This window comes from Brienomyrus brachyistius, chromosome 8 (genome assembly GCF_023856365.1).
Source record: "Brienomyrus brachyistius isolate T26 chromosome 8, BBRACH_0.4, whole genome shotgun sequence".
Classification (NCBI taxonomy): Eukaryota; Metazoa; Chordata; class Actinopteri; order Osteoglossiformes; family Mormyridae; genus Brienomyrus; species Brienomyrus brachyistius.
This window is the reverse complement of record NC_064540.1, coordinates 28097776-28119953: the sequence shown is the minus strand read 5'-3', so window position 1 is coordinate 28119953 and position 22178 is coordinate 28097776. Positions and strand designations below refer to the sequence as shown.

At 43.8% G+C, this 22178-nt stretch overlaps 1 protein-coding gene across 1 annotated transcript; it reads left to right on the top strand.

Annotated features, from left to right (window-relative positions):
- The first annotated feature begins 225 nt into the window (after positions 1 to 225).
- Positions 226 to 22138, top strand: LOC125747350 (leucine-rich repeat neuronal protein 1-like). The gene is made up of 2 exons (XM_049022529.1): positions 226 to 616; positions 19387 to 22138. The coding sequence occupies exon 2, from the start codon at positions 19527 to 19529 to the stop codon at positions 21768 to 21770; it is 2244 nt and encodes a 747-aa protein (XP_048878486.1). The 5' UTR covers positions 226 to 616; positions 19387 to 19526; the 3' UTR covers positions 21771 to 22138.
- The last annotated feature ends 40 nt before the right edge of the window (positions 22139 to 22178 follow it).

Sequence of the window (22178 nt, the reverse complement as noted above, 5' to 3'; positions counted from 1 at the left end):
ATGTTATTACTTTACGCCAAACAGTATAGCACTGTTGCAGAAATCCAGGTTGCGGGTCACTGTCCATGCTAACCTACACCTCGTTAAAAAACACCCCCTACCCCCGATCGGACTAAGAGATCCCGTGCATGGTCTTTCTCGTCCCACTCCTGCCTTTGTTTCCATCACAGCAAACCCCCGAAACAGATGGTGCTCTTGTAAAGGAGAGACGGGCACCAGCCGGCATCCAATCCGCTACTGGGATCCAGTTGCCTGGTGAGAGCGGTACCAGGTGTCATCATAAGAGCCTCGGTCGACCGCGGGAAGCACGCCATGAGGCGGTGCGCCGAGAGGCTCTGTGGCTCAGTGGACGCTTCGCAGGTGCTGAGACGGGGCATCTCCACACATCTGGGCCATGCTCGTTTCTGCGCCTCGTTTTTCTACGGATAATCGGTTTTTATCTGGAATGCGACAGTTGCTGAGCTTATTGTTGTTGTTCTTCTGTGGTTTTATTTCACTGTAACTCCGTCTCACACCCATTTCTGCGTCAGCCTGCGTGCAAAGTGTGAAGAACCGATACTCATCGTTAATGTGAAGGGTGTTTTTCCACTCGGCCATGCATAATCCGCTGTTTAAGGTGAGGCGCATATTTCTGCTCATCACTATTGCTACCTGTGCATAAACCACTGACATGCAGCATTTCGTTTGCAGCTTGCTCGGTTTTTAATACATGTGGGACACAGGCTACGATATGCTTCAGTTGGACGTGCCTTACTGCCTAACAAACCCAAAGCGATGATATACCAGTGTCTGTTTGATACGTGATGTGTTAATTTAATAGAAAACACACAAGCTTCCCATTGTGTTTAACGGTTCGTCGCAAGGACGCTCCATGCAACAAATTCCTCTGACTATACGACCTAAAACGGGATGCTTAGATCGGTTTAAAAGAACCATTTCGTCTTACGCTGCTGACCAAATAGGGGCAGCCAAAGTGATAACGTGATGAGTTTTGTCTCCTTGATCGCAATCTCCGTATCTTTCGAAGGACGTTTTGGAAAAACGTTGCTCAGTCTGGCACTGGAAGACAGTACACATTAATTATCCCATCTCTTAATTCATTTGTCACGAATCTCCGACCTACTGCAGATTATGCTTGATGCCTTCAGAGCAGCTTTCAGAGTATTCAGTGAATAACTACAGTGTTACAGTGGCATCTTTTGACTTTTAAAAATAATCCGATCTTCGATTATTTTGATCGGCGTGATAAAATTGTGGATTTACTAATGGAAAACGAATTTGAATATGAAGATACGATTTGCTGCTGGCTTTCAGCCCTGTGCGCCGAGTATATAAAACAGCACCGCTTGCTATCATATTAAAATTTGTTTTAGGGAAGTTCTTAGATATTTCTCCAGCATCGGAGAGATATATGTTAGTTTTTTTTTTTCATGCGCTTGGCTGTGTTTCGATTACTACAAATTCGGAAACACGATGGGTCAAAAGCTTCATTTTGTAAAACGCAAAGAGCAGAGCCCTGAGATGACACAGCATGAACTTTCATTCACATGCGGAGCGCAGGTTCCCTTCTCGCCCGCTTTGCATCCTGATGTGAAGATCTTCTGGAAAGTGTGTCGGATCTTCCTCGCGACTTAAGAAAGACATAGGCTCTTAAAGAAACTCCGACGGATTCCAAAAAGTTTAAAGGGGAGAGGCTGGGCACTGTGTCCGTCACTTCGCACAGTGTTCTCCGGTCCATGCAGCTGTTTGGACTCCGGCTAAGTAAAGGTCGGCATTTCAGCGACAGGACTACGGACCTTGCAAAACATGGCTGTAGTATATTTACGAATGTATTTAAGGTATATTTAACTCCCTAAAGAGTGTTTAAAAATCCAGTCCTCATTGTGTTTTATTATCTTTTTGATGCAGTTTAGGCTCAGCTTGTGGTTAAAAGCAAACAGCCCCTCAAACAAAAGCAAACTTCTTAGAAGTGGATCACAGACGGCAGATCTGTAACTTGTAGCGCGATGCTTCCGATTAGGGATGGACAATTAATTAAATTTAAATTTCTTTTATGATGTTGGCTTCCAACGATTAAAAAAAAAATCAAGACAAAATTATTTTTGCATTTTGTTTCACAATGATGCTTCTGTTTTGTCTTGTATTTTTTTCTCAGTTGAAAAGGAAATCCACTGTTAAAAATACATTTTTTTAAGTTCAATAAATGCATATTTCCATAGTCAGTGAGTAATCATGTTAAATAATCAATCAATCAGTCTCAGTAATAACCAACATAATCGTGATTATGATTTTTGCTATAGTCGAGCAGCCCTGCTTCCTACAAGGAATCCATACAACACCATGCCTATGTAATGTTGAGGAAACATGCGGGTGAGAATGAATCCAATTTGACAATACAAGGGGCAGTGGACTACATATCTCTGTCCAAGTACAGGGATAGGGGTGCAAGCTGATGGGAGGTGTTTGGTGTCGGTGTTGGAGATGATGGCTTGAATTGAGTATTTGGGGTGAGGGTCTAGGGAACATGTTTGATGTGTGTGTGTGTTTAAGTTTGACTTTGGGGTGTGTGTAACTTGACGCTCTTGCTTTATTTTCCAATGTTCTCTTTTGGTTCATACACAAGGTGCACATGAGAGAAAATGTTTGCCAAGTTAACTGCTCAGAATTTAAAATCAAATGATTCTGATCAGATACTTGGTTGACGGTTCATTCTCCCAATAGATTTCGACGTGGTACACTGGTTTATCAGGGCTCCGTATCCGAATTTCTGAACATGTAGCAATAATTAGGAGGTGATATAAACAGAAAAGTGGTTAAGTACGAGTACTTCAAGTTCAGAGTCTTGCCTATTTGTGAGTGTTTATTTTTCATTTATATTGAATGTTGAACCTCATATGGCACTGGAACCCCCTGTCTGTGTCATCCATGCCGGTCAATCCTGTTTCACGCTTCCGTCAAACTGCTCAAAGGGTTGGTGGAGAATTTGGAGTCTTACAGAACATGCTGGGTTCTGTGTGCTGAGTGGGGCACACTCTGGCTGGATGGAGGGAGGTCTTTGGTCACAGTTCAGTCCCACATCCTCCTGCTGAAAGGAAAAAAATACACACAGCATTTCAGCAGCACAGCCAGTCTCCATGGCAACCAGAAGAACACAAGAATGCTGCACAGTTTGCGATGCAGATACCAGTAATCACATTTGAAAGCCCTGCATAGCCCAGGAGAGGAACCTGGCGCACAGCAGAGCCTCTTTTACACTAATGCATGAAAAAAAATCTTATCTTATTAATGTTATTCTATTTTTAGAAATTTTTGACAGAGATTAGTTGAAGTTTTAAGAAAATGGAGAAAAGTGTACAGTGACATTAATGATCAATTAACAGTTAATTCTGGGGACATACATTTAAAAGGAGTGAAATATCCTTATTAAGGTGTAAAGTGTGAAAAATTCAAAGATATGGTACAGTTTTATTGCTTTCTGGTTTCTAGGGGTCATTTTGACCCCAAAACATCATTTAACTTAAACATCAAAGGTGGGTTAATGAATTGGTTTTCATTTATATTCTGGGTAAGGAAGAAAAAAATGAAAAAAAAATTGAAAAGCAGTGCTTTGAGCCAGCGCATGAACATGAATCATCCCCTATCATAAGCTATTAATCTGTAAGTTAACTCCTTTAGACAAAGGTAATAATCATGTAATTAGTCAAACTCTCGCTCTGTGCACATCGGACAATGAAGGGGAAACTGATCTGACCTGCAGAGGACAATCCGGTCTGCTGAGATGTCTGGTGACACCTTAGCTTTGATCCCACGTCTGAAGGAAAGCCAAAGCATTGTGTATGATTGAATATTTATTAGTTGCCGGCATCGTCAAGCATTATAAAACAACATTCCTGTGGTTTGTTTCTGGATTTTACTTTGACAAGGTGTCATGAAAAATGGACAGTTAAGTGACAGGCTGAAAACTGCACCTGTGGTTTAGGTATGAGTATGAGCTGTCATTAGAATTATTCCGAGTTGAAACAGAATGGAAACAGATTCAGGTCTGCTGTATTAAACTCACTGTTTCTCCTGCTGTGCCATTATCAATTTGTTCCCCACATGCTCACTGTGTCCCTCGCATGCTCACTGTATCCCCGCATGCCCACTGTGTCCTCCACATGCTAACTGTATCCTCCAAATGTTCACTGTGTCCCCGCATGCTCAGAGTGTCCTCTACATGCACACTGTCTCCACCTGCAGTGCACAGTGGAGGAAAGGCTTTTTGTTAGGTTAGTGCTTTTAGCTCACTCATATGAGCAGTGCCCAGGGACTTACCAAGGCAATGTTTTTTTTTTTAATGGAAGCACCAGCTGTGATTGACTGGTCATCATATGTCTTCCTTCTAAACTGGTATTGATTTTCCCAATGCTTTTGATAAGAGCTCAGGCTGAAATGAGACCATTCATCATTTTCATTGAATTATGGCTCTGCGTTGAGCTGTTGGATGTCTGAGTAGATGAAAGCCCATTGGCTGTGCTTGGTTCAGGATAGTGTGCATAACATTGGTGAACATCAGTCCTCAGGATATGATGGAATGTTAATATATGCTTATAGATTTGCAATGTTACCTGCACAAGACCTAACAAAGTTTCTCGTTGGTTATTTCTATCCTACCATGGTGCAACATGTGATTAAACCATTTTCAGGAATCATTTTCTGGAAACATTAGCCATTCTGTATGTTTTGATTGTTTGCCATCTTTCTTGTCATTCATTAAATTCCTCTTGGCTGAACGTTAAGTGCTTTAGAGTTCACAGGTAATGACCATGGCAGCATCAAAACCACAAACAACAGATTTTGTTGTGATAGGGACTGAAACCCTAAAACGCCATGGTTGCTTGTAGAAAAGTGCTGTTGAAGCTAACCACCCTGCGTTCCATAGCAGCTGAGCAGTGGGAGAGCTCAGCCTTCTCTCAGGACAGCACTACCCACTTTTACCCATTGCACTCAGTGTAATCCCAAAGAATACACTGGCAGTGTTGTATACACAAGCATTTTTTTGCAGCAGAGCAACTAAAGCTTTACAAATCCATTCAGCTTAAGCACAGGGTAATGAAATGAACTACAGGTTGTCCTCTGACTAGCAGGTGTCAGACAGTTTGTGAACCTAATCTACCATTCAAGATGTTAATAGTGCTGTTTTCAGGTTGGATTGTCATCTCTGACACTCTACTTGTCAGAACAAAATTAATGTTTAGTTATGCAGTGTAATCTCAGATTAACCTCCAGTTACAATCAAATTGAATATGTAATGAGAAACTAAATAGCAGACTATAAAATAATGCTGCATTTCACAAGTGTAAATACGCTGGAATTCCTCATTACTTGTAAGTCCCATCTGGCTCTCCTTTAAGGCATATACTGATGAGGACATAGCTTGGGATCAGATTGCACAGTGAGCTATTTATGTAGCACCCTGGAACATTGTTACAGGGTTAAGGGCCTTGTTGAAGGGCCCAACAGTAACACAATCATTCTGTCAGCTATGGTAATAGTCCCCAACCTTTTTGCCACCACGACCGTCTTTATTCCGTTAACATTTTCGCGGACTGGGAGGGTTAGAGTGACGTGCGCAGACATGTAACGGTCCCCAACTTTTTTTGCGCCATGAACCAATTTCATGTAAAACTACATTTTCACGGACCGGTATAGAAACAACTAAAAACGAAGTGCGTAACAATACAGCTCACCAACCCGCTGAATTAACGAGAGCACTGAGCTTGTTTTCCTCTTACGAGCTGGGTTGGGGGAGGGAAGAGAAACGTGTAACAAACACTGTTGCCAACTCTTCAGCAAGGAAAGTAGCTGTTGGCTGTCCCAAAAGTTGCTAAATAATGCCATCACTTCATTTGCATAATGTGCAAATTTGCATGTAATTGTAATGGACGCTGTATGAAAGAGGAATAATGTCGTGGGAGAGACAAAAAGTGGTAAAACAAAAGCCACCATATACACATATATCATAAAGTGACCCCAAAGAGACATTGGGGGAGTATCTTTCTTTTGCCAGGGGCAGGGTCACTCAGCGACTTCGCGGTTGCGCGATTCATTTGCAGTCTAGATATGGAGGGGTGAACACATCCTATTTTACTGCAGCTGGACAGGGCTACTTCATGACGACTGGCTACTTGTGACTGCTATGGGACGGGAGAGGAGACCAGAGCAGCACCCACTGCTTGGTGAAAAAAGTAAGAACGATATGTGCTTTCACGTCAGAGTCTCCAAAAATCTTCAATAACACCAAAAAAAGTCATTAGATTTGTCGCTAGTCGCTTTTTTGAAAATGAGTTACTTGAATTAGCAACATGGTAACAAACACAATGAGGTGCGCAATATCTTACTACAGTAAAATCCAGTTAAAACGGACTTCAAGGACAACAAAACCAAACAGCTTCCTTAATAAGTGTTAAGTGGTTTATCTAACTCAATAAAGTAAGCAAAATAATACCTTACTAGTCTAAACACTAGCTTTAAAACATAAAATGCAGGTGGTTGCGCTCACCCCTTTACCTACGGTGTCTTAACACAGACTCGAACCTATGCGAAGGAAGTATAGGCACGCCCCTACTACCCTGTCCGGCCCTCCAACCCAAATTACCAGAACACAGCAAGCCGGGACAAACAGGTACATTAGACGGCAGCAAGCCAAGAGGATCTAGCTGCAGACGACTGTAAAGTGGAGCTCCACGGGAAATACGTCACCTTCACAGAAAACACGTGATCTTTAAGGACGTAAAGTGGAGCTCTGGTATCTGTAATCGAAATTACAGATAAGGCCAAAGCGAAAATCAGAAATCCAATAAACCAAACAAATCATACACAGTAATATCCATCAAAGAAAAGCAAACCAACAACAATAAGCAATAAGTGAGCAGTACTCCCGAGATGTCTTGTGCTCGGCTTTTCACTTTGGAAGATGGAAGTGATGAATGCCGCATACAGAGTTGTGGGTGGAGTCTCCACGTGAAGGCGGAGTGAATGTCGAATGGAGAGAGACCTAGAGGACGAGGCTGTGGGTGGAGCTAAACTTACAGCTTCAAAAAGGAAGCGTAGTGTCATGTCCCTCCAAAAGAAGCTCGATATCATTATGGAGATACGAAAAGGAAAATCACACAGAGTTGCTGCAGACCAATTTGGAGTAGCTAAGTCTTCGGTAGCCGTTATTTGGAAGAATAAATAAAAAATCATCCAGCTCACTTGATGCTGGTTAAAAATCGGATGACCACTGCAAGAATAAAAAGGGATGATTCACTAACTCAGACTGAAATAACATCCTGTTATAAGCCATGCACCTCATAAATATCATGTAGTTTGTATGTGTACACATGTACATGTATGTTGTACTGTATTTCTAAGTTACGGGCATTTCTTACTTACAGCACCCATCGGTCCCATTCTGCCCGGATAAGGGAGGTTTGACTGTATTTAAACCAACATAAATGCCAGATGAATGCAACTTCCCTAATCGTATAGAAGCAGGGACAGATTATGGGTTGTGTGGGCCCCTTGGCAAAATGTTCGCGAGGGCCCTCCCCCCCCCCACCACCACCACCACCACCAGCACCACCACCACAACCACCACAATTCAAGGGCCCTTGGCAGCGAAACGCCCTCCCTATAGGGTCAGGGGCCCTTGTAGGCAGAGGATCAAAGAATGTAGGCCCTCTAAAATAGACAAACGAAAATACATTGTTGATAAGCGTTGCAAATTGTTTTGGGCTAGGGGCCCCACGGGTCCCCGGCACCCCAAGGGCCCCTGGGCAGCGGCCCCGCTGGCCCGGTCCATAATCCGTCCCTGTATAGAAGTTACAGTTGTCTTGAGAATCTACACAACGTATTTAAAGAAAATCAGCAAGGACATTATACCTACCAGGAACAGTTTCTCCAGGAACACCATATAAACATAAAATGCAACATGAACTTACTTCTCGGCATTGACTCAAATTCCAATATCAGCTGCATCGCACAGAAGTAACTCCAAATGTCCACACACAGGTAGGTAATTAATTATGTTTTGGAGCACACCAAACTCGAGGGCTAACTACTCACTATAGGCAGGCAAGGAAAAAAAAGTCAGAGGGACTAGACAGGAAATACGTCAGTTTGCGCAACAACACAAACATAAAGTCCCAGCCTTTTCTACAGCCGCCCCCAATTGTGCAGAGCACTTTTGCTACCAATAAAGGCTGATCAGTCAGTCGCAGGAGGGCCCAAAGGTAGAGGGGCATCGTCCTCCCCAGACGGGAGGGCTGGTAGCATCACCAACTGGGCGACTGGTCTGGTATAGGCATGTCCTTTGATGTTCACATCAGCTGATCTGATGCAACCATCATTGCTGCGATGAACCTTCTCACACGCGCAACGGGCCACAGGGCCCGGGTCAATTGTGGGTTTACCATCAGGGCAACTGCCTTGTTCAGGAGCTCAGGGGAAGAAGAATGCCACTTCTGTATAGTCTGCAGATTGCGGAGGTAGTCCCTGATGAACCAGGAGCAGAAGTGGTCCGCCAGGATTTGCAAATGCTGACTTCATTGACGACTCAGTATCTTAGTCTCAGGGTGGACTACTTGGGGAAGCTGAAGGAAGATCACCTTGGCTTGGCGATATTCTTCAGCACTGGGAGAAGGGCTAAGAGGGCTTTGTTGGAGTTCTTGAGGTGTAGCATCCATGAGCTCTTGCCACATGCTATACACTTTATCTTCCTGGGCCTTAGTCGTGGGTGAGGTGATGGTCGCTCCACAGAACATGGACTTCCAGAGCTCTGTCTTGTCCTCAGGTAGCTCTGCACCAGGTTGTTTGGGCCAGGTATCAGAGCTCTGGAGCAGGAATAGAGGTCCTAATGACCATCGGATTGGCTTCATTATGGCCTCAAGGGACTTACCCCTGGCCAGATTGTCGGCAGGGTTATTCATTGAGTCTACAAGTGCAATTCTCAGTTAGATCTTGTATCTCCGCTACTCTTGCTCCGACGAAGACTTTATAATGACAAGATTGGGAGGTTAACCAGGTTAGTACTGTAGTGGAGTCTGACCATAATACAGTACAAGACACTTGCAAAGTGAGCTCTCTCTGAAGGACACTGTGCTGCTACCTGAGGAGGTACTGGTTCAGAATCTGTCCCTGGTATTGGTGGGAGCAGTCGAAAACCAGGTGATGTTTCCCATTGTGGGTTACAAGGTGGTGAGGAATGTACCAGATTTCTTTAGAGGAGCTCTCCTCACTAACTTCCTTCACTACACCTGCTTCAATGAGCTTCTGCATTTAAATTTTGCAGGCATCCACTTGCTTGGGGTCTTTAAGAAGATGTCTCTCTGTGCTACGCAGCATGGTCATGACTGACTCCTTAGGTGCATGAAATAATGGCATGTTTCCATGACGCAGCAGTGGAGTGGCATATCTGAGAATCCCATCCACCTCAGTGCAGACATTCTTGGCTTCAAGTAAAGCGATTGCCTGTCTATCCTGGTTTGACCTAGTGACCTCTTTATCACGTTGGTGAGATAGAGTGTCTACTAGGGTGCATCCAAAAAATTTAAATTGTACAATTGAGCTGTCTGTGTTACAGTTTTGTTAGTTAGTCACTGTTAGTTATATGACTACTGTAAATGTTATATTAGCATAGAAAGTCATTTAGAGGTCCCATGCTGCATTGCAAACTACTAAACTAAAGTTCGCCTGCCAAATTGCATTGGTCGACACAATTTAATATCAATTTTCTCTTTTGTCAATTTGATTAAAAAGCTAATACTTTTGCCCTATGTTAATTTGCCAGAGAGTGCAAGCATATTTAATGTATATAGAAAGTTTTTCAAGATATCAGAGAGCAAAACAGCACTGTAGCTGTTTGGAGCTGTTGGAGCCACAGCTTGTCCTGCAGCAAGTTGCCACCTTCTATGAGAAGGCCAACATCCCAATGGTGACTGATCGTCGAGCCTGTGAGAAAACCGTGAAGCTTCTGGACGCAAACAACAAGCTCTGCTTCATCACCAAAGATCGCAGAGACATTCCTGCCACGCAGAAGAAGATAGAAGTGATCCAGCAAATGCTGCACCAGACGCAGAATGTCTGACCAAGAATGACGAATATTGGGCATTTCAATGAAGAATGAAGTCAATGAAGACTGACCGTGCTGCCAGTTTCGGTTCATTTAACAAAAAACTGGCGCAGACAGTTGAAAGACAGTTGAAAGAGCTGACAATGAAATTAATGACCAAGTATAAGGTCAGCAATAATGTTGTCGACATGGCGTTTGACACAACAAGTGCAAACACGGGTCATCTGGCAGCTGCCTGTATTGCAGCCCAGGGTATACTACAACGAGTAGTTCTGTGGTCATGGTGCCATCATCATATCGGCGAAGTTGTGATTCCACATGTCTTCACTCATTTGAAGATCGAAGTGTCAAAATCACCGAACATCACATTCTTCACTCCAGTATGTAGTAAATGGGACTTGGTGACTCTCAATTTGGGAGAAGTGCACGTGTTTCAGCCAGCTGATCCAGCCCAGAAGCCCAGGCGCTGTTGAAAACAATGGCAGATGAATCAACTGCTTGTATTGCTGTAATCGATTACTGCATAGTTATCGTGCAGGATGACTATGCAGAGTTATCACAGCGAACGGTGATCTTTCTTGGAGCCAATGAAGCAGAAGTGCAGTTTTTGCCGACCTGGTGCACTTCATAAGGCCCGTTGGATGTCAAAGTTGATCTACTGTCTCAAAATTTCATTACTGGAGATGAATATTGAACAACTGCCTAACTCATGTGTACTGCAAGTGGCGGCTTACTTGCAAGAAGGCAGTTGATGCACCGTGCAATGACTTACAGCTGCTCAAGAAACTGCGGTATTATGAACTGGTTGACAAGAACATTTATGAGTCAGCAGTGCAAGCATTTGATCAACATCTGCGGTATCTGACTGCTGAAATGGTACCACTGTCGCTCTTCAACACTCATGTGCCTTCATCGGAACGCCAAGCTGTTGCTGATGTACTGTTGAAAGTTCAGCCAGCCAGTGAATTACGAAGTCCATTGAACCGCTTTGGATCCAGATGGGGCAAGCCACAGTTTCCAGTCATCAACTTGTCGACACGGCTGTGTGACCTTGTTGCAGTGGACTCCTGGTTCACAATGTTCCTTCTGCAGATTGACAGCAGCTTCCTTCACCTGCCAATCAGCGAGTGGGATACCAGTGCAGCATACAAAACAAGAGTGGATAATGTTACAGCAGTCACTGTGGTGAATGACGCTGCTGAATGTGGTGTCAAGCTGACAGGTGATTTTGTCAACACTGCTCATACGGATGAACACTATCAGAACATACTGCAAGTTGTCGAATGCAGTCGTAAGGCAAAACCCAAGAACATTAGTACTTAAGGCCTAAAGCGGCTTGATCCTTGAGGACACAAACTGAATAGCAGCACTTCAGCAGATAAAGTAGTATTAGTTGATAACACGTTAAGCTAAACCGCTAATTAAGTGTATAAACAATTAAACATTAATTTGTAATAATCACTTGTAAACAAAAGTTAAAGCTTGCAAATCAGATTTGAACAATCAGAACATGTATCTGTTGTCTAGTATGTAAATGTATGTGTGTGATGTGTGCTTTTCTGTAAATAAAATGGGAATATATGTAAAACATGTTCTCTGTATAAGCCTATAAGGGCTAAAACATGCATTCCCTCTGCATATCATGTTTTCAAATGCATGGTGGGACCTCTATATCAGCTTTGATTTGTAAAATATCTTATATTTGCACAAGTTGAAACAAACTGAAAACCCAGACAGCAAGAAATTTTAAATTTTCAATTTTAAATGTTTTTTGACAGATGTGATGCACCCTAGTGTCTACTTGCCAAAGATGTTGAACATGTTTGTACAGCTCGTCCATCCATGATGGGACAGAAGTGAACAGACACCTAGTGGAGTGTGATAGCCGCCCAATGAGCTAGATGGGGCCTGGAAGGGTCCACCCCAGTTGCGTGCGGACTGCTGCTGGACTCCTAAGTGAACTAAGTCTTATGGGTTCTAAGTCTTATGGGTTATTAGATGTGGCTGGCTAGAGCCAATAAGGAGGCATGGCTTGGCGTCTTTTAAGGCAGGTAAAGGAATGCCACACTTGAGACTGAACTTACTCTGAAGGCTGTCAATGGGATATGTGTACTGAGCTAAACTAAGGCGGTCTTCTGTAAAGGCACCTTCTTTCTTATGGCGGGTCTGAGGAGTGGCAGCAGTGGATACGTAAAATTAAATGGTGTAGCCATGGAGTACTTGGATGTCCTGACAAACTGTGTGTAGAGGGAGAGCTTCAGGGGTTCCCTTTATACTAAGGAACTGAGCTGCTGGTGTTAACAGCATAGTCCTCTCGGACCCATCGTCAAGGATTGCATAGGTGTCAAGGGTCTTCTCCTCGTAGTGTACAAGCACTGGTACAATATTTAACATGGCACGATTGCTTGCTCGAGGCCGGTCAAGGTAGAGGGTATCAGAGGCAGTGCAGGTTAAACAGCGTTCTGTCTTCATTGCTGCATCTTTCTGACCAATCTCTGTTCGCATTTATGTCGTGGACAGCCAGGAAGTGTTTCCCATGACAGAGGTTGCCGGGTTTGTTTAGTATACACTGGGATGCTTGGTGAGTTTGCGCCAGCACGCTTGTTAACTTGGATCCACTAAGTTGGTCTTTGGACAGTTTTGCAACATCACTGCATTGACTGAGATAGTACTCAGTGCTCTTGCAGTAGGCACAATAGGCTTTACCCTTTGATTTCTTCCTCGCTGCACTCCCCTGGTTTGACTGAGAGTTGGACTGTGAAACCTCAGCAACACCATGCAAGACTACGGCTGCCTGCTTCCCCTAACGGCCATCCATCTTTGTCTTCTGCTTATTTTACTGCCTTTCCCAGCAGGTAGATTGTCAAAGCCCCGATTCCACTATTCATAGACTCCAGGCTCCAGAATACATTAGGCGATAGACGGAAATCAGTTTGCTGTTCAAGCCGGAGCTTGCTCAGCGGTTGAACTACATGTGAGCTGCAGTTGAGTTCGATCTCCCCTACAAGCCTTAAGGTCTGTAGCAGGCCCACCAGTGATTGTATCTGGAGGGAAAACTTCTGGAAGGCTGCTACATCACCACGTTTGATTTTAGGGCCCTCTAGAACACTGGCTATCCTTATTAAGGCAAGGTCATGGAGCTGGCCGAATTTATCATAGAGGGCAGCCATGGTGTCCGAGTAGGGGGTTAGTTAATTCAGATAGGCGTCAGTGATAAGCTTTGCTTCATCTAACTTTAGATACTTGAAAAGCTCTGTAGCATTAGATGGGAGCAGATGTCCTAGACCTTGCAAACTTGCTGGGGTCTGGGTGGACAAACTTAGGACTGGTGGGTTTGGGACCCCAATGTTCTTATTCATGTACAGCAGGCTGCAGTGGCAGGTTGGTGCAGCTGGTAATACTCGATTACAGGCTTGTTGCGGATCTGCAGGCATTAGTCTCACATCGGCCAAAGTAGGGCAAGCGAGTGGCTGAGTGGATCGTACCAGAGGGTAAGGTAGCTGTGGAGAATGCTTTAACTGCAGGTGGTTGACTGACATCCCCTTCTGAGGAGCAGAGGCTGGAGGTGGGGGGTACTGCTGCCTCAGGGGAAATGTCGGACAGAATTTTCTTGCCTCTCGAAAACAGATTATCGCTATGAATGTACTAAAATATTTTACAAAGCTTTTAATGTGGTTTGACTAGTTTGTGTTTCTTGTGTGTTTGTCTCTCGGAATCTCACTCCAAATTTGGTAAAATATAAAGCAACAACACACAACATCGTGTTCATGGAGGCAGCCATGTTTGTTCCGAGATGTGGTAGCTCAAACAGGAGATTGTTGGACATGATGTCACCCACCACAGAATTTCAGAGTTCCGAGAGAGAAACGAACGCACCATAATTGCGGTTAACCAAAAACCGGGTGAAAGTTCGAAACCAAATAAAAAGTAAAGCAAAGCGAAATTAAAGACAAGGGCAAAGCGAAAATCAGAAATCCAATAAACTAAACAAAGCATGCACAGTAAAATCCATCAAAGAAAAGCAAACCAACACCAATAAGCAATAAGTGAGCAGTACTCCGGAAACGTCTTGCGCTTGGCTTTTCACTTCGTTAGACAAATGGTGCATAGAGTTGTGGGCAGAGTCTCCACGTAAAGGTGGAGCGAACGTCAAATGCCAGAGGACGAGGCTGTCGGCGGAGCTGAACTTACAGCTTCAAAAAGGAAGCGTAGTGTCATGTCCCTCCAAAATAAGCTTGATATCATTACGGAGATACGAAAAGGAATATCACACAGAGTTGCTGCAGACCAATTTGGAGTGGCTAAGTCTACGGTAGCTGTTATTTGGAAGAATAAATAAAAAATCATCCAGCTCATCTTCATCTTCAGTCTGCTGGTTAAAAACTGGATGACCACTGCAAGAATAAAAAGGGATGATTCACTAGCTCAGACTGAAATAAGCCTTGCACCTCATAAATATCATGTAGTTTGTATGTGTACATATGTACATGTATGTTGTACTGTATTTGTAAGTTACAGGCATTTCTTACTTACGCCACCTATCGGTCCCATTCTGCCCGGATAAGGGAGGTTTGACTGTATATGTAAATTAAGTGTAACACACACACACACACACACACACACACACACACATAGGTGGCATGGTGGTGCAGTGGTTAGCACTGTTGTCACCTCTGGGACTTGGGTTCGAGTCTCCACCTGGGTTACGTGTGTGGAGTTTGCATGTTCTCCCCATGTCATCGTGGGGTTTCCTCCGGGTACTCCGGTTTTCCCCCACAGTCCAAAAACATGCTGAGGCTAATTGGAGTTGCTAAATTGCCCATAGGTGTGCATGTGTGAGTGAACGGTGTGTAAGTGTGCCCTGCAATGGGCTGGCCCCCCGTCCTGGGTTGTTCTCTGGCTTGTGCCCATTGCTTCCGGGATAGGCTCCAAGGCCCCCGCGACCCAATAGGATAAATGTTTTGGAAAATGGATGGATGGATGGATCCCAGTAAAAAGTGGACACACACCTACTGAATATTTTTCCAACAAAATTTGTTTTTCAGTAAAATAATTATCCTAAGCACACCGCGAGGTTAGGTAGTAAGTATTATTTTGAGAGCAAGGAAAAAAATTGAGTACTGTGACAGATGAGCTGGCCCCCACAATCCTTTGGCCTAAACCTTACGGAGCTCTGTGTGATTGAAGAGTAAGAGCAAGGTAGCCAACCTGTGCCCAGAACTTGTGGAGACTCCTTCAGGACTGTTGGAGAAGCATTCCAGGTGGCTACATCTGGAAGCTGCTTGAAAGAAGGCAAAGAGTCTGCAATGCTGTCATCACAGCAAAAGGGAGCTGTTGTGAAGAGTCTAAAATCTGAGACAACTCTGAGGTTTTATTCTTGGGTTATTCTCTGCCTTGTGCTTGTAGCCTTTGGGATAAGCTCCGAACCCCCAGCCATCCAGAATAAGCGATTACAGAAAATGGATGGTTGGACATATCTGTGTTCTGCAAGATTTTATGGAAATTTATGGGGAAATCCATTAAGGGGAACTAACTCTCTCTGACTGAAAATGCAAACCTGTAAGGCCTGGTTGTTAAACTGGGAATATGATGGATTCATTGATTTAATATAAGTTCTAAGGATGTTCATATGACCATACGTTCCTATTGCTTCCAGAGCACATTGCTCTGAATAAAGCTATCAGCAGTTACATGAACATCCCTGCACAGTGAGAAATAGGGTATGGTCAAGTAGATGTAAGCATTCAGTGTTTTCTGTAAAGGGGGATGGTGTCATGTACATGATCAGATTATGACTGGAGCACAGAGATCACATGTTCACATTCTGCTCTCTCATTATAAAAGCACTCTGACCTCCAATATTTAAAGCGTAAGTGTTTCGCCTTGAACGCTGTACATGTCCATATGCACAGTTCACTCGGTTCTTCTGTGTTCTCTCTGCATCCAAACCACGGCACCAGAGCAGCAATGAAAAAAGGCAGCAGTTAACATCGGCGCCTTACATATTTAAGGCAGGACCGAGCAGCCCCACTCCCCAGGACCATGGCCGTGCAGCTTTCTGCTTAATCTTCATTGTTTCATTCATGTAAACATGAACAAAGTTCCTGACCTGGTGTTTCGAGAGTAAATTGGCAGCTAATTGAAATTTATTCTAAAAGTCACTCCATAGTACATTGTCTATATTATCCTAATATTTCGCCTGTCCTCAGAAATCTCTGCCATGGTCGCCAGGCCTTTAGGAGGATCCTGCTGTAGCAGAACCTGAGATTGTTAGCAGAAAATCACCTGTCACGCAACAAGGAAAACCCCATCCTTGACAGATAATTCAGGCCCAAAGTACCTTTTGTTTAAAGTCTTATTAAATTGAAAATATGATGCAGTTACTGAAAAAACCCTTTTTGGGGGCATTAATACAGTGGAATGAGCATTTTCTGAATATAATAAAGTAATTATGTTTCCCTAGTTATGAAAGAAATGGACATTTTATAGTAGTAATAGTCCTGGATACCGGTATACTGTTATATATATACTGTCTAAAATGTCACTATTTTAATGCGGTTCTCCTATTACAGTTTATTAGTTCAGCAATCTAATGATATTACCTTAGTACAATATACCTGTACACTAGTTTAATGGCATTAATGTATTTCTGTACACCTATACACTTGGTTTATAGGATTAACCTAATACAGAATACTTGTACAGTGGTTTAATGGCATTCATGCTGCGCACAGTATACCAGGTATAGTACATACAGTACACTTTACATTCAGTTAGTACATTTTGCTGGTTTTTATGACATCACCTTCACAGGAATCTCCTCTCCTGAGAAGCAAAGGCACTTATTGGGGCTGGTTCATGTTATGTAAGAGACTCTTTATCCCCACAGGTCCTGCCCCAGAAGATGACCATTTCATGTCTCTTATTTTAAGAGATGTGCTGTAAATGGAGCTTTTGGACCCTCCCATTCCCTTTTATTAGTTTCCCTTGGTTCTGTGGGTAATGTTAGAGTAATGAGCCTTGTTATGACACTAACAGCTCCAAGGTTCTTTAAAAAGTATTATTTTGGCGGGTCGTATGTTTCTTGTGCAATTACCTGGCTACCTGGGCCAGGAAGCCATTAGGTTTGGAGATAATGGAGCATCCCTGATGCGGATGGTGGTAGCAGGATGAGATGTGAAGCTCGAGATGTTGGGCCAAGGATGACACTGGGATGTACAGCAGATGTGATGCACTGACATATCTCATATCTCTGCTTTGGTTTGTAAGCTCCCCTACGCATGCTTGGCTCACAGCGCTCATGCTCTTTGAAAAGGGTTTATGATCCTACCTGGCATTTTTTTGGAGCTGACTGTGTCAATTTCCTTCCTTAGGGTCTGCAGCAGCATGTACGAGACACATTCAACCCAAAATTAATAATTAATAGCAGTCCTATTGGTGCACCGTAATGCCTGGTCACTCCTGCTGATGTCTCCTGTGATTATTACAGGAGATGCCATATGGCTAGTTTAAAAATTCTTTGGCTCACGTCTTATTAGTTTTTTTTTGTAGGTGGATTTCTCCACTTTGGAGATTTTAGGTATGGTGATAATAGGTTTGTGGTTTATTATGAACCTACCTCTAGGTTTCAGGTACCCCGCTCTGTAGTTTTGAGTCATCCAAGCTGTAGGTTAAAGGTCCTCCCTGCGTGTAGGTTTGAGGTTTTTCCTGTCTGTAAGTGGTTCCTTCTACCTGTCAGTTGTAATTACCTCCTATAGGTGAGTTCCCTCTGCTATAGGTTTCACTGTTCTCCCGTATATAAAGGGATTGAAGGAATGAAGTATTTGTTTGTAGGTTTGAATTTCTCCTTTCTGTAGGGGGGGGGTTCCCTCTGCCTACAGTATATGTTTCATGTATGTTTGAGGTTACTCCTGATTCTTATTGTCTATAGGATTGCTGGAAGCTCCATAGACATTGGTTTATGGAATGTCAGACCCAAGGATGGCACAGCAACCCTGAAGCATGTCCCCTTACTCCCTTTAAAACAAAGTGTGTGCGGAAAGTTAAAGTTATGCTTTAATTGTCAGGCAGGTATTCATAAATTTAATGGAACTTTCTTTAATTTCTTTATTATTATAATTTTGTTCCTCCACAATTCATCATCTCTATCATTAAATGTGACCATTCTTATGATTAGTTTTATTCAAAAATCAGACAGTACACTCTTGCTTCTGCACTGCTGTGGATGTTCGTGCTAGGAGAAAAATCTAATATGATATTTGTAACGTCTAATATGTCTTATTTTCTCTTATTTTGTCTAATACGGTATATTGGGTAATACGAGTGTAATTGTCTCGATCTGCCTGTACGATCCTCTTGTGTGCCACGCCCTCTTATTAACCACATGTGCAACCCCGAGCTGTTTCCTGTCAGTTTGATTCGTCTGGTGTATTCACGTCCACATCAGAGTCTGTAACCCCAGGTCTGTCATTGACGTTTTGATGTTACATGTTCCTGTGTCCTGCATTTGGAGTGATTCCGTTCCTGCTTCCGTGTCCAGCAATCATAACAGTACTGGTGACTAAAGGGTGTTATTTCATGTCTTATAATGTTAAAAACCGTATTTAAAAAGTTGTAAAAAGGTTTTCTATGCTCTAACTACGAAAACATTCGATTTATCAATAAAGAATCCTACTTCTGATTCTTTATTTATAAATCGAATATTTATATAAATCGAATCTGATTCTTACAGTATAAATAAAGAATCCTACTAAATTCACTCATCACGGTAGAGTCTGGAACTGATTAACTGAGGTAAACGAGGGGGCCGACTGTGTGTATGTATATATATATATATATATACAATTTTTAGCATCATTAATGACTCTGTACGTGATTCATGATGACAAACATGCATTTGACTTTGACAGTTCAAAAGCAGCTGCAGATGGCTCCTGTTCTTATTCTGATTGCTTCAAACCAAATTAGGCTGGATGTCCGTTCCCTTTCTTTCTTCCATTCTCTCTCTACTCCTCTGTTGATTTCACCTCCTGGTTGTTTCTTCACTTGCAGTACTTTGTTGCCAAGGAAATCCAGGAAGAGTTGATTTACTGTTTGCTCTTCTGCAAAACATTTGTACAAATATATATTTCACCACAACACTTCTTCATCCAAAACTGTGCCTCTCTTGGATTGCACAGAGTGGCCTGCAGGACTCGGTATCAAAGTATGTCTCTTTCCTGTAGATACACAATCTTGTGTGTGGATGTTCTATGTGCTGTGTTGTAATGCAGCATCTGAACTTTCTGTTGCAGGTCCACTCAAACTTTAAACCAGCTGTGAGGAGCACCCTGAGGTTTCCAGGAGCACAGGAATTGAAGTTCATTGAATCTTACCTCCCAAGGCAGTCACAGCTGGTCCGCTAAAAGCAAATTATCTGGCTCAAGGGATTTGAATGATTTCCTGTCTCCGGTTGACTCACACCGATTCTTCTGACTCCCTGTTGGTCGTGGAACTGATCCGGTCTCCAGTCCACTCAGGTAGACAGGAAAGACTGCAGGAGAGCAGTGCCATGCTGGGTAGGCTGTGCCTTGGCCTGATCCTTGCGTGGGCAGGACTGCCCTCGGGGTGTAGAGGCGAGTGTCCCCAGTTGTGTGTGTGTGAGACCCGGCCTTGGTTCACTCCTCAATCCACCTACAGGGAGGCCACCACAGTGGACTGCAATGACCTGCGCCTTACCCACATTCCTGCCAACCTGTCAGGTGACACCCAGGTTCTCCTGTTGCAGAGCAACTATATCGGCAAGACTGGACAGGAGCTGGAGCACCTGTTCAACCTCACCGAGCTGGACCTCTCCCAGAACAACTTCAGCAGCATTGCAGATGTGGGCCTTTCTAACATGTCCCAACTCACCACTCTGCACCTAGAGGAAAATCAAATCACCCAGATGACTGACCACTGCCTGCAGGATCTGGTCAACCTACAGGAGCTTTATATCAATCACAACCAGATCAGCATCATTTCTCCCAACGCCTTCTTGGGCTTGCACAACCTGCTCCGACTCCACCTAAACTCCAATAGGCTGAAGGTCATTGACAGTCGGTGGTTTGAGTTCACACCGAACCTGGAAATCCTCATGATTGGGGAAAATCCTGTGCTTGGCATTATAGACTTAAACTTCAAACCTTTGACTAACCTTAGAAGCCTGGTGCTAGCTGGCATGGACCTTACAGATATTCCTGGAAATGCATTTGTGGGACTAGACAACCTGGAAAGTTTATCTTTTTATGACAACAAGCTAATCCGGGTACCACAGCTTGCATTTCAGAAGGTTCCCAGTTTAAAATTCTTGGATTTGAACAAAAACCCAGTGCACAGGATTCAGGAAGGAGATTTCAGGAACATGCTAAGACTAAAAGAGCTTGGTATGAATAACATGGCTGAGTTGGTTTCCATTGATCGTTATGCACTGGACAACCTTCCAGAATTAACTAAACTGGAGGCGACCAATAATCCTAAGCTATCATATGTGCACCGCCTAGCCTTCAGGGATGTGCAGTCACTAGAGAGCCTCATGCTGAACAACAATGCACTGAATGGTATCTACCAGGCAACTGTAGAGTCTCTGCCTAACTTGCGGGAGATCAGCATTCACAGCAACCCGCTACGTTGTGACTGTGTCATTCAGTGGATGAACTCCAACCGGACCATGATCCGCTTCATGGAGCCACACGCTATGCTCTGTGCAATGCCTCCAGAGGTTAGGGGTCAGCATGTGCGGGAGGTGCTACCACAGGATGCTTCTGACCAGTGCCTCCCCATGATCGCTCATGAAAGCTTCTCCAACCACCTCAACGTGGACATTGGCATGACCGTTAACCTGGACTGTCGTGCAATGGCTGAACCTGAGCCAAAGATCTATTGGGTGACCCCCCTGGGGAACAAGATCGCAGATGATATCCTGTCAAAGAAGTTCCAGCTTAGCAGAGAGGGCACGTTGCGCATTACCCATGTGCAAGTTGAGGACTCAGGAAGGTATACTTGTGTGGCTCAAAATTCAGAGGGGGTGGACACTCAAGTGTCTGCCCTCCGGGTCAATGGGACTCTCTTAGATGGCACGCAGCTCATGAAAATTTACGTGAAGCAGACTGAGTCACACTCCATTCTGGTATCCTGGAAGATAGACTCAAATATTATGACCTCCAACCTGAAGTGGTCATCTGCTACCATGAAGATTGATAATCCACACATCACCTACACTGCCAGGGTGCCTGTAGACGTCCATGAGTACAACCTCACGCATCTACAGCCTGCTACAGAGTACGAGGTGTGCCTCACTGTGTCCAGCATTCACCAGCAGATGCAGAAGTCCTGTGTGAATGTCACCACCAAGAGAGCCAGCTTCACCGTGGAGGTTTCGGAGCAGGGCACCAACACTGCCCTGGCCGCCATCATGGGCGCTATGTTCGCTCTCATCAGCCTGGCATCCATTGCAGTTTACGTTGCCAAACGACTGAAGAGGAAGAACTACCATCACTCCTTAAAGAAATACATGCAGAAGACCTCCTCCATCCCCCTGAATGAGCTCTACCCACCCCTGATTAACCTCTGGGATGCGGACAGCGAGAAGGACAAAGAGGCCTTTTCGGACACCAAGCCCACACAGGTTGACACAACAAGAAGCTATTATATGTGGTAAAATCCAGGGATCTTTGCTTCTTGGAGCACAAAGTCATATTTTTTGCTTTTATTGTGCAAAGGTTTTTAAAAAAATGAACATTTCTGTTTTTGTTTTCCTTTTTGGAACTTCAGATTTTCGAGTGATGAAAGCTTCTTAACGTAGGATATCTGCTTTTCCTTTCTTATCCTTTTTTGACACTGAAAACGGCAGCTCTGTTCAGCTATCCTAATGTTTCAGTTGCTGAGCTTCATCTCACTGAGACGGTCCATGAATCGCATGGCTTCCGACGGTGTGGTTCCTGTCTCTGCCGGAGAAGCGGAAGCCGCAGCGCCGACTCAAAGCCTTTTCTGTTTCTGTCCTTAGCAGCGTTTTTTTTTTTTTTTTTTGAGCGGTTGCAGTCTTTTTTTCTCCTTCATGAAACAATCT

Coding starts and splice junctions, on each gene's coding strand:
- LOC125747350 (XM_049022529.1), top strand. CDS start 19,527: ATGATTTCCTGTCTCCGGTTGACTCACACCGATTCTTCTGACTCCCTG.